Source organism: Alligator mississippiensis, chromosome 4 (genome assembly GCF_030867095.1).
Source record: "Alligator mississippiensis isolate rAllMis1 chromosome 4, rAllMis1, whole genome shotgun sequence".
NCBI lineage: Eukaryota > Metazoa > Chordata > Crocodylia > Alligatoridae > Alligator > Alligator mississippiensis.
In genome coordinates this window covers 164835500-164849587 of record NC_081827.1, presented here as the reverse complement: position 1 = coordinate 164849587, position 14088 = coordinate 164835500, and the positions used below count along the sequence as shown (strand labels likewise).

General features: G+C 50.7%; 1 protein-coding gene and 1 long non-coding RNA gene across 2 annotated transcripts in view; one reads left to right on the top strand and one right to left on the bottom strand.

Moving 5' to 3' along the window:
• Positions 1 to 1028: 1028 nt before the first annotated feature.
• Positions 1029 to 13834, top strand: PSMD3 (proteasome 26S subunit, non-ATPase 3). The gene is made up of 12 exons (XM_059726974.1): positions 1029 to 1277; positions 2026 to 2216; positions 2626 to 2763; positions 3314 to 3450; positions 3639 to 3829; positions 5917 to 6020; positions 6260 to 6374; positions 6771 to 6890; positions 7151 to 7254; positions 7827 to 7982; positions 13097 to 13147; positions 13491 to 13834. The coding sequence occupies exons 1-12, from the start codon at positions 1094 to 1096 to the stop codon at positions 13566 to 13568; spliced, it is 1569 nt and encodes a 522-aa protein (XP_059582957.1). The 5' UTR covers positions 1029 to 1093; the 3' UTR covers positions 13569 to 13834.
• Positions 3826 to 14088, bottom strand: part of LOC132250335 (uncharacterized) — a 23030-nt gene continuing 12767 nt past the window's right edge. Inside the window, exon 3 of the long non-coding RNA XR_009462007.1 lies at positions 3826 to 3906. This is a non-coding gene — a long non-coding RNA (uncharacterized LOC132250335). The remainder of the gene's footprint in view (positions 3907 to 14088) is intronic.

Below are 14088 nucleotides of genomic sequence, written 5' to 3'. Positions count from 1 at the left end.
AGCACAGGAAATTGTGGAGAGACAGCGAATGAGACAAGAGGGACTGGAGCATGGGGCAGAGATTTGTAACAAGTGCTTAAAGCCGGGCCCCGAGCAGGGTGCACCAGCCAGTGACCGCTACCCCTTGAACACATCGGGGCCCTATTTGGTAGACGGGACCGTGGGCGCGGGCCCGCACAGACGCTGTCGCCCCCGGTGTTTAGAGGGGTCACGAAGGGCGAACCAACACAATTCTTGGGCCGGCTACCGCAGAAACAGGGATGGGAGCGCAGGGCACAGGTTCATAATGAGGGCGCCCAGGGGGCTGTCCCCCAGCACAGCGCACGGGCGCGGAAGCTTCGACACCCAGTGCGACTCGACCCAGAGACGCATGCGGAAGAGTGAGAGGAAAAGAGCCCGGCATCTGCCTGGGGCCAGAGCCCTCTGGCAGACGGCGAGCTCGGCACGGCGGGTGGGCGCGGTGGACGCGCTCAGGGCCGGCACCGCCAGGCCCTAGCCCAGAGCAGCTTGCTCTAGTAGAACAGGTCGCTGGCAGCAGGGAGCATGCCCCGGCACAAGAGGGCTCGGGGGAAGAGGGGCGGGGCCCCGTCACCAAGGGGCCTTCCACAGGAGGCCGGCCCCTCCCCCCAACGCAGGTGAGGACGGACTGCGCATGCGCCCTGCCGCTCAAAGGCCCGCGGGGTGAGGGCTGGGGAATAGAGGCCGTCGAGGGAAAGCGGAAGTTCCCGATAGTGGACGAATATGCCCGAGTGCTGACAGATAATGCCTGATCGGAACGGAATGACCCGAATACGGACGGAAACGCCCGAGCTCTGAGGGTCACGCCCGGGCGCTGACGGAAACGCCCGAGCGCCTGCCGAAGCAGAGGCGGGGACGGAGTTGCAGGCCGAGCTCGGCGATCCCCTCCCGCCACTGGGGGCAGTGCTGTGCGGCCCACTCGGAGCTCGACTCGTCAGACTGGCGGGCGCCCCGGATTCGGAAATCGGCTGACCGCGCCTGCGCTCGTCCCAACGGCCCCCGCGGCGCACGGGGCCGCCTCCTCCCGCGATTGTTGCACTGTCACGGCCCCGGCGCGGCCCCGGCAGCCGCGGCCATGAAGCAGGAGGGTGCGTCTCGCCGGCGCGCCGGCGCCGACAAGGCCAAGCCGCCGCCCGAGGAGCCACCGCCGCCGCCGCCGCCGCCTCCGGACGTGGAGATGCAGGAGGAGGCGGCCGAAGTGGCGGCGGGCGGCGGCGAGAAGCAGCCGCAGCGGGAGCTCGACGCCGTCACGTTGGAGGGTGAGGGGCGGGGGGGCTTTCGCGCATGCGCGGGGGAACCCCGAGACACCCCCGCAGGGGGTTCGGGGGGGGGCCGGACACTGCGCAAGCGCCGTGGGACCCCCCCCCCCACACACACACACACCCCCGGGGGTGGGACAGCTCGGCGACACTCGAACACCACGCATGCGCCCTGGGGGACCCCCCCCAGCCCCCTGGGGCGGGGGGGGGGTCTGTTTCCAGTGAAAGTTGTGGTACGTGGCAGAGCGGGGAGGAAGCGGAGAGCAGAGCCACAGATCAGGAGCAGAAAGCACAGCAGCAGGAAGGGCCAAACAGCAGGTTGGATAGGGAGCACGGGGCCTCAGAACCAGGCAGGGAGCAGAGCGACAGCCGGGGCAGGCAGCCTCACCGTGGATGGGGTGGGGAGCAGAAAGCAGAGCCGCAGGTCAGGCTGGAAGTGGAGCCGCAGACTGGGCGGGAGGCAGTGACAGCCGGGGCAGAGCCTCAGGTAGGACCGAGCACAAGGCAGGAAGCAGAAAGCAGAGCAGCAGGATGGGCAGGGCTAGGGGCTGGGAGTGGCATTCAAGAAGACTGGGATTTAGCTTGTGGCATGCCTGCCAAAAATGGGCACACCTATGTGTGTCCAGCATGAGGAGCAGGTGCATCAACAGTTTGATCCCCTGGGATTGCTTTGCCCCTCAGAAGGCCACCTTTGTGAGAGAGCCTGCCTGAGTTTGACACCTGCCTGGTTTTCCCTGGGCTGTTGCAGATATCAAAGAGCACGTGAAGCAGCTTGAGAAGGCTGTATCTGGAAAGGAGCCTCGCTATGTTCTCCGTGCCCTGCGGGCCCTGCCCTCCACCTCCCGCCGACTCAACTCCAATGTGCTCCACAAAGCCATTAATGGCTTCTTCACCTCCAACAGCACTGTACGGGACTTCCTGCTGGCCTTCCTGGAGGAGGTTAGTTGGAGAAGGGCATGGTGAAAGAGACTGCGGAAGGTGCTGATGGGGAGGGAAAGGTCAGGGAGCCCAGGGGCTTGAGTTTATTCAAATATGCAACTGGTTTGTTCAGGAGCATGTGGGAGGGGGTGTAAGTCCAGTTCCAGTGGAAGCTGCATTTGTATATCAAAATCTCACATGGGTGCCTGTGCTGGCATTGCCAGCAGGCCTATGCAAAATTATTTGGACTGTGGAAACCAGTTGGACTTTTTCCCCCAGCGGTGATCGAGCTGAGGCACACAGGGAAAGGATGGGAAAGTTTCTAGGGCATCAGTGGTGAATATGGTGTATCTATGTTGAAGTTCCTATGTGAATAAATGAAGAGCTGCATGGCTGTGGATCCAGCGTGTTTTGTTCTCTCTCCCTGCAGCCTATGGACACAGAAGCAGAGTTGCAGTTCCGTCCCCGGACAGGAAAGGCAGCATCAGCCCCTCTCCTGCCAGAAGTGGAGACCTATCTCCAGCTGCTCTTGGTCATCTACCTGATGAACAGTAAACGATACCCAGAGGTAAAGCCCTGGGCCTGTCCTGCACGCTGCATCAGCCAGTGCACACTGCAGCTTTCCCAGTACTGAAACCTACACAGTGACTTTTTTGGAGCCAGTGTGGCTGTAGGGTCAGACAGGAACAGATTGGCAAGCCTGGGCACTGTCCATCGCCTTTAAGGCTCCTCGTGAGCTCTACCAAAACTATTAAAGCTGGTTTTGAAGCATATAAATTGATGGTAGTAGAACATGAGAACTGAGCAGCCTTATGCTGTATCCCATAAGGAGAATAAGTTGAAGGCAGAGGAATTGCTGCTAGCTCCATTTAGTCACCCCATGTTTTATTGCTGTTCCAGGACGGCTTTCCTGTGATTAATTTAGCTGCATCTCGAAAGGATCTGGTGGGAGGCACCCTTGGAAGCTTTGGTATGTTCCAAAAGTGTCCCTCTGGGTTTTAGGTTAGCAGGAGTCCCTATAGCCAATATGCTTCTGACAAATTACTCTCTTAGGTCCCCTTAGGAGCTGTCTCCCTGAGCCCTCTCACTTACTCTGACCTCTCTCCTTCTCTTCCCAGGCCCAGAAAGTGTCTGACGACCTGATGCAGAAGATCAGCTCCCAGAACCGCCGTGCTCTTGATCTGGTGGTGGCCAAGTGTTACTACTACCACTCCCGCATCTATGAGTTCCTGAATAAACTCGATGTGGTCAGGAGGTACGGCTTGCTGCTGTCATGTCTGGGGGGTTTGGTCACAGTGCTGTGTACCATATTCTCCTTGAGTCTTCTTTCGCTGAAATGAAAGAGGTGTTTTGCATGTGAAGCCATCATGGCCTTGACTGGAACTGTTGCAGTGCTCTTACTCCTTCTGACACGTTTTCTTTTCTCCCCGCCCTGTCTTGAAGTTTTCTGCATGCCCGACTGAGGACAGCAACCCTCCGCCATGATGCTGATGGCCAAGCTACCCTCCTGAACCTGCTGCTGAGAAACTACCTTCACTATAACCTCTATGACCAGGCAGAGAAGCTTGTCTCCAAATCTGTGTTTCCTGAGCAGGCCAATAACAATGAGTGGGCCCGGTACCTCTACTACACAGGTAAGACAGCAGGCATCTGTACATTACTTCAAACAGCAGTAGCTTGAGCTAGCAATCAGAAGGGATCCTGGTTTTCTCTGTTGAAAAATCGCAAATTTTTGGATTTAAAAACACACAAAGAAAAAGAAAAACACACATACATTCTCTGATTTAAAAACCCCCAAATCCATGTTTTTCTGTGTTTTCTTGATTATAAAGCAATTTGGAAACCTACCAGTGTCTCAGTCACTATACTGAAATAAATTCTAAATACCTATGAATTTTAGCATTTGATTTGGGTTTTTTGTCATAGAAAATCAGAGCTCCCCCTTCACTCACCAGGACGTGGATCCAACTGTGCCTGTCCCTCCCCGCTGCTTTGTGGTGCTGAGCAGCCCTGATATGCCAGTGCCTCTCACTCCCCACTCACAGCCCACTGGGCCCTGCCAGAGGGGGCCCCCAGCTGCCAGGGCTATTGGGCCAGGGACCCGGATCCACAGCCCCCTGCATCACCCAGCAGTACCTGATCCTGGGCTGCCACCCAAAAGAGGAGGCACTAGCTGCTGCGGAGCACAGAGCCTGGCTTCCCCTCACCTACTGGTGGCACAACCAAAGCAGAGCCCATGGGGAAGGAGTGCAGGCTGCCCTCTTTGGGTGCTGGCTCCCCAATGCTGCATGCACTCCCAGGGAGGGGTATAGGGGGCATGTGCCCCTCAGATTTGTGCACGGGCACTGCAGATACAGGCTCCCTACCCTGCTGTCCTTCACCTGGAGCCTCCACGGCCCAGCAGGCAAGACTTCATGCAGCAGGGCAGAGTGGGGCCAGGTGCTGCCACCATGAGCCCTGTGGTGCCATGGCAAGGTGCCCTCCATGCCACCATCCCTGCTGCTGGCGGGCATGCAGGGGGACGCCTTGCCATGGTAGCGTGGGGCTTGTGGCAGCAACCTTGAGCTTCCCCACCCCACTCTGCCCTGCCATGCTGAATCCTGCCCTCCGGGCTGCAGAGGCCCTGGGGGGAGGGCAGCAGGGTGAGGAGCTCTAAACCCACAGCAGGTGGCCCACACCTGCCCCACGCACAAATCTGGAGGGCATATGCCCTCTTCTGTACCCCCTGGGAGTGCACACAGCAGCAAGGAGCCAGCCTCCCCGCCCCTCGGATGAGCTATCCCGCTCCCCGCCTGGGCCCTGCGGCTACACTTTCTGGCCCTGGGCCTCAAGCCTCACTACCCAAGCTGGACAGCACAGCAGCCCTAGCCCCAGCTCTGCTCAACTCCCTGCCTTGCTATGAGGCCCTCAATTGCCCCCCACCCCTTCCCACTCTGCCAGACTTACCTGGGGGAGCTGTTCTCCAGGCTGCCTGCTAGCATGTGCATGCTCAGATGCACGTGGGCCCCCTGCCTGATCACCCTCCTCCTGCTCCCTGCAGCCCCTTGCAGGCTGGAACTCTGCCAGCCTGCAAAGGGAAACTCACTGTTTCCTGCAGTTTTCTCCTTTAAAGGAGAAAATCCAAGCTTTTATCCTTTAAAATGCAAAAATCCATGTTTTTCCACTTTTTTCTGTGGTGAACAGAAAACCCAGATCCCTGACAATTGGTGAAGGATATCCTCAGGGCAACTACTGAATAGCAGAAGTGGAAGGGATCTTGGGAGGATCATCAAGTCCAGCCCCTTGCTCAAGGCAAAATTGTTGCTGGCTAAAACATCCCAACCAAGTGTCTGTTTTATTTGCTAGTTACTTACAACCTGTCAGTTATAGGTTGCCAGTGCAAAAATCTGTGGCATGCCAAAAAGTGAAAGTGGCAAGGCAAGTAAAACATGGAACCCTGATGCCACTGAGCTAATTAGATATTGTTTTTCATATTACCTTCAATTAACAAACTCTGTTCTAAAATTAAATGAGGTTACAACAGAACTTCCACACCAAAGCACTATGAGAATGGGGGATTGTGCCACAAAAAGTGTCCATCTTGCTGCAAAGTATAATAAGCCTTGGTAGTGCTAGGTGGGGTCCATGTTCCAGGGCCTGGTTTAGGATTAATCAATTAACCCAACTCATGGTCTTCAAAACCATTTCTGTCCCTTACTGAGTTCTGTTTCTTTCCTTCCAGGTCGCATCAAAGCCATTCAGCTGGAGTACTCTGAAGCACGGAGAACCATGACAAATGCCCTGCGGAAGGCACCGCAGCACACAGCTGTTGGCTTCAAACAGACAGTGAGTGGGTGCCTAATCATTGTGGGTGCTGTAGGTGGGTTTGAGAAGTATTGGACTGCTCCACATTGTATGCTACGTCAGCAGAAGCAGAAGTTGGGTAGGATCTGGGTCTCTCAGCAGCTTGCTGGCTTCATGGCTTTTCCTGTTGTAATGGGGAATTTGCTTCCTTAGGAGATTTCAGTCCATAGCCTAGTTTTCTGTGGGATTCATGGTCTTTTGTGCACATCTTTCTTCCGAAGGTCCACAAGCTGCTTATCGTGGTGGAATTACTGCTAGGGGAGATTCCAGATAGACTTCAGTTTAGACAGCCTTCTTTGAAGAGGTCACTCATGCCCTATTTCCTTCTGACACAAGGTAAGGATGTGTGGATGTTAATGCCTTGGCTGGTCTCCAGACCTTTGTGTTGGTCTTCAGAGACCACCCCACTGGTATTTATCAGAATCATGTTCTGCTCTCTTTTGGATTTTAACATGTTTGATTAACAAATGGCACTATCTTCTGTTTTGTGCCTACCATTAATGGATCTAATGTCAAATGCCAAAATTCCATTCATGGTAACTTTTAAACATTGTTCCTTACTGTTGTGAAGGAGTTTGAATATTCATTGCATGGTACTGCTGGGTTTCTCTCCAGTTCTCAATGAGAAGAAGATCACAGGCCAAGGAGTGATAACTCCTGGCTTGTACTTCTGCTCTTTGTGACTTCAGTAGATGTTTTCTGTGCTCAGTGGTCTTGTGCATGTTCCCACAGCTGTTAGGACAGGAAACCTGGCCAAGTTCAATCAGGTCCTGGATCAGTTTGCGGACAAGTTCCAGGCAGATGGGACCTACACCCTGATCATCCGGCTGAGGCACAATGTGATTAAGACAGGTAAGAGGCCATTATTGTCAGCTCCCTGGGGCTCTGACACCCCATCTTATCTCTCACTACACCTGTCCTGGCTGTCACTCGCATCTCAATAGACTTTGTTTAAGTAGCAGTAGGCAAGCTAAAGGGGTAGCTTGCCTACTGCTCCAGTGGGAGGCAGTGTGCCTTTGAGCGTTCTTATGCTCAGAAGTTCTTTTCCAAGGGTAGGGAGCCTGTCCCACTGAGGACTGCTCCAACTTTTGTTCTTTCTCTCTCTCATCCAGGTGTTCGCATGATCAGTTTATCCTATTCTCGCATCTCCTTGGCTGACATAGCTCAGAAGCTGCAGCTGGACAGCCCAGAGGATGCAGAGTTCATTGTTGCCAAGGTGGGTCATTGGATTGAAGCCTGAGGTGAGAGATATCTAGGAAATCTATCCTCTGCCCCTTCTGCTTATAAGACAGGGACACCAGAGCTAACTATCCAGTTCTTAACAGAATGAACTGGCATCTTTCCAGCTATACTAAACCGGTCTCTGCTTCAGTTTCTTGCTTTTGGAGTTTGAGCTGTTTGCTGCCATCCCAGCCCCTGTAGCCTTTACACCAGGATGTTCTGACACTGAAAGTATTATCGATGTCTTCATGCTCTATCTGCATTATCCCTGAGCAGTCACTAGCAAGGGATATTGCCTTGAGAATAAATTGGTGTCTCTCACCATAAGTGGTAAAGAAATAACAAGACTTGGGCAACCAGATTCACTGCCCTATGGCAGCTAGTAAAAGTTCAGAGTGCCCGGTCCCATCCCATGCTGACTTCTACAAGATCTCTTTTTCCCTCCAGACTTTGTACTTTACAGCTAGCATTACAGGCTCCTTGGTATTGGGCAGTTACCTACTGCATGGAGCTGCAGGCCCACTTCTGTGATCAAGCTGCTGTGATCATACTGCCTCTTGGTTCTAGGCCATCCGGGATGGTGTGATCGAAGCCAGCATTAACCACGAAAAGGGCTACGTCCAGTCCAAAGAGATGATTGACATCTACTCTACCCGAGAGCCCCAGCTAGCTTTCCATCAGAGGATTTCCTTCTGCCTCGACATCCACAATATGTCTGTCAAGGTAAGTGGCATGGGCACTGTTCATCATGTCATTTGTGGTGAGTCTCAGCTAGCAGTCCTGAGACTGGGCGTCTCTGTGGGACTAGAAAGTTCTTCCTGATATCCAATCTGAACTTCCTTTGCTGTGATTTAAGACCACTACTTCTTGTCCTTTCCCTTTTGTGCACAAAATTAGTCCATCCCCGTCCTCTCTTACCACCCTTTGGATATCTGAAGACTGTTATCAATCCCACTCACTTTTCTTGTCTTCAGGCTAAATAATTGAAGTTCTTCAAACATTTCCTAGTAAGTCATGTATCTTAGACTACTAAAAATTCCCCCCTTTCTCCTTCTCCAGTTTGTCTGCATGTTTCATGAGGTCTGGTGTCCAAACAGGACACTGTACTGCAGGTGAGGCCTCACCAGTGCTAGACTAAAGAATCATTTCCTGTGACTTGCATTTGGCATTCCTGTTAATACAGCCCTTTCTAGCCTGTAGTTAAGTCCTTTTCAGCTTGCAATAACACCATAATCCTCAGGTCCTTTTCTGCAATGTTGTAGCCTTATCCAGGCATTCCCTAATTTGTATTTGTGCATTTGCTTGTCTTGTTCTATGTGCAGGATTTTGCACTTGTCCTTACTAAATTCTATCCAATTAATTCTAAACCATTTCTCTAATTTACCAGTGTCATTTTAAATCCCAGTCTTTTCCTCAAATGTACTTGTTAACCTGCCCAGCTTGGTGTCATCCACAAATTTAGTGTACACCTGTTTCCATCTTTTGAAGCAGTAATGAAGACATTAAACAGTATTGAACCCAGGACAGACACTTTGGGAACTACTTGACATCTCCTCCCATTTAGATGCTAAGCCATTGATGACTGCTCTTTGAGCACAGTGATTCTAACTGTTATGTATTCACCTTACTGTATTTTCATCTAGACCAGTAGTTCTTAACCTTTTTAGGCTTGAGGCCTCCTCCATAACGTTTGTGAATTGAGCAACATCCCATTTCAATAACTATTTCTTTATTACAGTGCTTACTTCCAGGCAGAGTGGGTGGGGGAAACTGCCAGGCAGGGACTGAACCTGAATCTTCATTTATCTGCTTACCTCCTCATACCCTGTCACACCCTTCAAAGGAACTTGCAGCACTCTTCGGTGCCCTGGCCCCCTGGTTGTACTAATGAAAATGTTTTGAGATACTGTAAAAACCTTGCTAATAATCAAGGTACATCACATTGCTTCCCCTCCCCTCCCTCCCATCTACAGAGCCTGTTACCTTGTCATAGAAGGAAAACAGATTGGTCAAGCAAGATTTGCTATTGATGAATCAGTGTTGACTGATCTTGTCCACCTTGTTCTCTTCTACATGCTTAGAAATAGACTCTTTCTGGGCATTGAAGTTAGACTGACTTATCTAATTCTGTGAATCCTCCTTGTTTCCCTTTTTTAAAAGACAGATGCCATATTTACCCTTTTCCAGTCATCTGGAACCTTGCCTGACCTCCATGGATCCTCAAGGATAACAGACAATGGCTCTGCAGTTACCTCAGCCAAGTCCTTGAGTACTCTTGGATGAATCTCATATAGCTTATCTAAGTGATCTCTAACTGCTTTCCCTGCACTAAGTTTCTTATCTCTTTATCCTTGTTGCTGACTGGACACATCTTTTTTGTGAAGCCTGAAGTGGGAGGAGAAGGGGAGAAATTAAATACTTCTGGCATCTCCACATTCTCTGTTCTTAGCTGCTTCACCCCATTCAGTGAGAGACCCATGTTTTCCTTAGTCTTCCTTTTACTTCTAACATACCTGTAGAATGATTTTTTGGTGCCTTTTATATCTCTTACCAATAGTATTTCAGTTTGTGCCTTGGCAGTCTTTATCTTGTGTTATGTTCATCCCTGACAATATTCTAATCCTGTCAGCTATCCCCTTAAGTCTGCTTTCCCAATTAGAAAGTAATGTTCTGTCAGTAGGAGGACTTCCAGTGCTTCCCACTTATTGTTTATGCTTCTTTCATTAATACATAAACATCTTGGATGATGAATTAGTTGCCCTGCTAATTCTCTTATTAAGATTCCTTTCCATGTTGCCACCTCTTCCCTGGCTTTTATCTAGGTTACCTGTCTCTTTACTTGCATGTGGACTTTTTGCCTCCATCCCTCTTTGAACTTAGTTTAGAAATCTCCTCACTAGGCTAGTGAGCCTATATCAAAGGTATTCTTCCCTCCCCACCCCCCTTCTTGGAACACTCTCCTAGTCAAAGAAGCCAAAGTCTTGCAGTGTGATGAACTAATTGGTGCCATAAAATCATAGACAGTTAAGGTTGGAAGGGACCTCAAGAGGTCATCTAGTCCAACCCCCTGCTCAAAGCAGGACGATCATCCCCAATTAAATCATTCCAGCCAGAGTTTTGTCAAGCCAGGCCTTAAACCTCCCAAGGATGGAGATTCCACAACCTCTCTAAGTAACTTGTTCCAGTGCTTCACCACTCTCCTAGTAAGAGTTTTTCCTAATATCCAACCTAAACCACCCTTGCAGCAACTTGAGACCATTGCACCTTGTTCTCATTGCCACCACTGAGAACAGTCTAACTCCATCCATTTTAGAACCACCCTTCAGGTACTTCACAGCTGCTATCAGATTCCCCCTCAGTTGTCTTTTCTCCAAATGAAATAAACCAAGTTTCCTCAGCCTCTCCTCAAATCATGTGCCCCAGCCCCTGAACCATTTTCATTGCTCTCTGCTGGACTCTCCAACTTGTCCATATCCTTTCTATAGTGAGGGGCCCAGAACTGGACACAGTACTCCAGATGTGGCCTCACCAGTGCAGAATAGACTTATCTCAGTCTGCTGGCAACTTGTCTGCTAATGCAGCCCAGTATGCTGTTAGTCTTCTTGGCAACAATGGCACACTGCTGACTCATCCATCTTATTGTCCACTGTAACCCCAGTTGTAACCCCTTTTCTGCAGAGCTGCTGCTTAGCCAATTGGTCCCAAGCCTGTAGTGGTGCATGGGATTATTCTATCATAAGTGCAGAACTTTGCACTTGTCCTTGTTGAACCTCATGAGATTTCTTTTGGCCCAATCCTCCAGTTTGTCTAGATCACTCTGTATCCTTGCCCTAACCCTCCAGTGTATCTACTACATCCCCCAGCTTGGTGTAATCTGCAGACTTGCTGAGGGTGTAATCCATCCAATCTTCCAGATCATTAATGAAGATATTGAGCAAAACTGGCCCCAGGACCAACCCCTGGGGCAGTCAGTATCAAGTGGAGTGCCCCAGGGGTTGGTCCTGGGACCAGTTTTGCTCAGTATCTTCACAGTATCTGGACATTAAGCCATTGATCACTACCCATTGAGCCCAATCCAACTACTTTTCTATCCACCTTACAGTTCATTCAGTCGATCTCTACTTCCTCAGCTTGCTTGTAAGAATGCTGTGGGAGACTATCAAAAACCTTGCTAAAGTCAAGGTATAGTATGTCCACTCCTTTCCCTGCATCCATGGTACAGGGTACTGGGACTTCCTCATCTAGAATGCTGTATACATCTCTGGTCACTGAGGTTTGAGAGAGCCCAATTGCAAGTGGAGCAGGAGCAAAGAAGGAAGGGAGAACCTATCGTATAAGAAGAGACCAGAAGAATTTAGCTTGTTCCCCTGGCAAAATACAGGCAGGGCAAGATGTGATTTTTCTTCCCTTCCTCCTCCCTGGTGTTTATTCCACTGGTGTATTTATACACATACAGTAAAGAATGACAGTCATGAGAACAAGTGGGGTGAACTGACTGTGAATTAATTGAGTCTGGGACTTAGATCATCAGAGAAGAAAGGACTGAAACAGCCTCCCAATGGGAATAGTAAAGTAAAGGTGTTCTGTTTACAGGTCATTGGGGCCCATTGAGGCAGTGGAGGCAGGGTTTCACTGTTTTTTTTTTAACTCCAGCACAAGCAGGAGGTGATGTGGTCCACTCCAGCCACCTTTATGCCTGGGTAGCTCCTGTTACCCATTGGATAGGAGGCTGGATGGGTCTTAGCTGCACTAGAAATGGAAACAATGAGTGGAAGCTCACTGCCCTCACTTGGGATCAAACTTGGGTCTTTTTAATTCATAGCCAACTGCCCTACTGACTGAGCTATGCAGCTCAGCTCCTCTTCCCCGCCGTGGGATTAGAGGGGGGCAAAAAAACCCACCTGGTGTTAAAGTGTAGCTTGACCTATTCAAGAAGGGGATCCTATGATGTTGCTGTGTGTGAGCACAGGAGATTGGGCTCAAAGGCCTGAGAGGCCCTTTCTAATTCTGCAGCAGTGAATCAGCCTTGATTGTTGAGAAGCACCTGCTGTTAGGTTCCCAGCCCGTCTGGGAGAATGAGATGGCTTCTCTCTTGTTCTCCACTTCTCTGGTGCCACCTTCCCCGCTAACCAGCAGCCTGCAGAGGTATCAGTCCAAAGGGCTTTATCTGCCCCTCAGGGTCTTCCTGAGGTTCTCCTGTTTAAATATACCCCTTCATTACTCAGCCTACTACTGCACTGCACTTGGATTGTTAGGACAGGGGTCGAGGACCCAAGACACCTTGGTTCCATTCCCAACTCTGGGCAAAGAGTGGATGAGTGTGGAAGGCAGGGGGTAGGTTTGGAAAGCAAGGATTGTGTCCACAGCGCTTCTAAAGTGCTGTGAAGGCCTCACCTGAAATTTCCTGAGATCAGCAAATCTTGCAGCCCCCTAATTCCAGATGCTGTGAGCATTTGGGTCACTCTGGATACTGTGCTAAGAATTGCCCAGCAAAGTACCGAGCTACAAAAATGTTCCCTTTTCTGACTATCTCCAGAGCATCACTGGCCTGAGAGAGAGAGCCTGGAAGCAGCTCTCCAGCTGGTATGTTAATGGATTATATGGCTACCCACAACCTACCTGCCTGGGTTATAACCTTGCCTATTGGTCTGCAGCTGAAGGAGCATGGGGCATGCCCCCTGGCTACTGTATATGCTTGGAAACATCTGCTGCCTCTTCTAGTCAGAGCCCAAAAGCTGCAGGCTTTGTGTATCTTCCCTGTGTCCCTTGCCCAGCTGAAGCAGATCTGGTTCAGTAACCTTGTCCTGTTCACTGACCCATGTCCTTTGTGTTTCCAGGCCATGAGGTTCCCACCTAAATCATACAACAAGGACTTGGAGTCTGCAGAGGTGAGAGCTCATTGGGTTTCTTGGCTTCTGGCTCTGAGCAGTGCTGGTCCCACTAGTTTATGGATGCTTAAAGCTCCTCTTTTAGCCACTCTTCCTGGAAGTGCCACTTGACTGCAAACCAGAGCCATGCCTGCCTAGGGCTAAGTCAGCAGAGCAAAGCCTCCAACCTTGCCTGTGCGCACCCTGGGTATGCCCCATTTGGCCTTCCATTCCCTGGGGGGGCTTATTCCAAACCCATTTATGGGTGGCCCACCAGTCACCTTTGGGCACTGATATGCAAGCATTTGACAGTCTCTCTCTGAACCCCTGATTGCAGCCAGTGAGTCCTGCTTCTGTTTTCTAGGAGCGCCGGGAGCGCGAGCAGCAGGATCTAGAATTTGCAAAGGAAATGGCAGAGGACGATGATGACGGTTTCCCATGATGCTCTGAGTGGCAGTGCTTTTTTTTATTTGTCCATAGGGAACGTCCTGTCTGATAGAAACCATCATAGGGTGGCTCCAATCCAGAATCTGCCTTTCTTTTATAAATACCTGCATGTATGTATTGGGGGGGTGGGAGGGGACATGCCCGGGTTCTGCAGCACCCTCTGGCTACTTCAGAGGGAACTGCTCCCTTACCACCATCACCCACAAGTATTGCAATGAAGGGGGTCCCTCCTTATTCCCAGTAAAAACAAACTTATTTTAAGGTTGCTTATGGTTGGTGTCATTACTGCACTTGCTGCAGAAGGCACACAAGGGGTTAATGAATTCAACATGGCAAACTTGGTCACCAAACCTCTTGGCTGCCTCTGGATGCGTGTCCATGGGACCTGCCACCAGGTGGGTGGTGGTTCTAACAGCACAGGGCCCATGGCAGAGCCACAGCTCAGAATAACAATGGGATAAGACTTTGTTAAGCTTCAATTATGACTTTTAAAATAAAAGTTGGGAAAAAAAAAT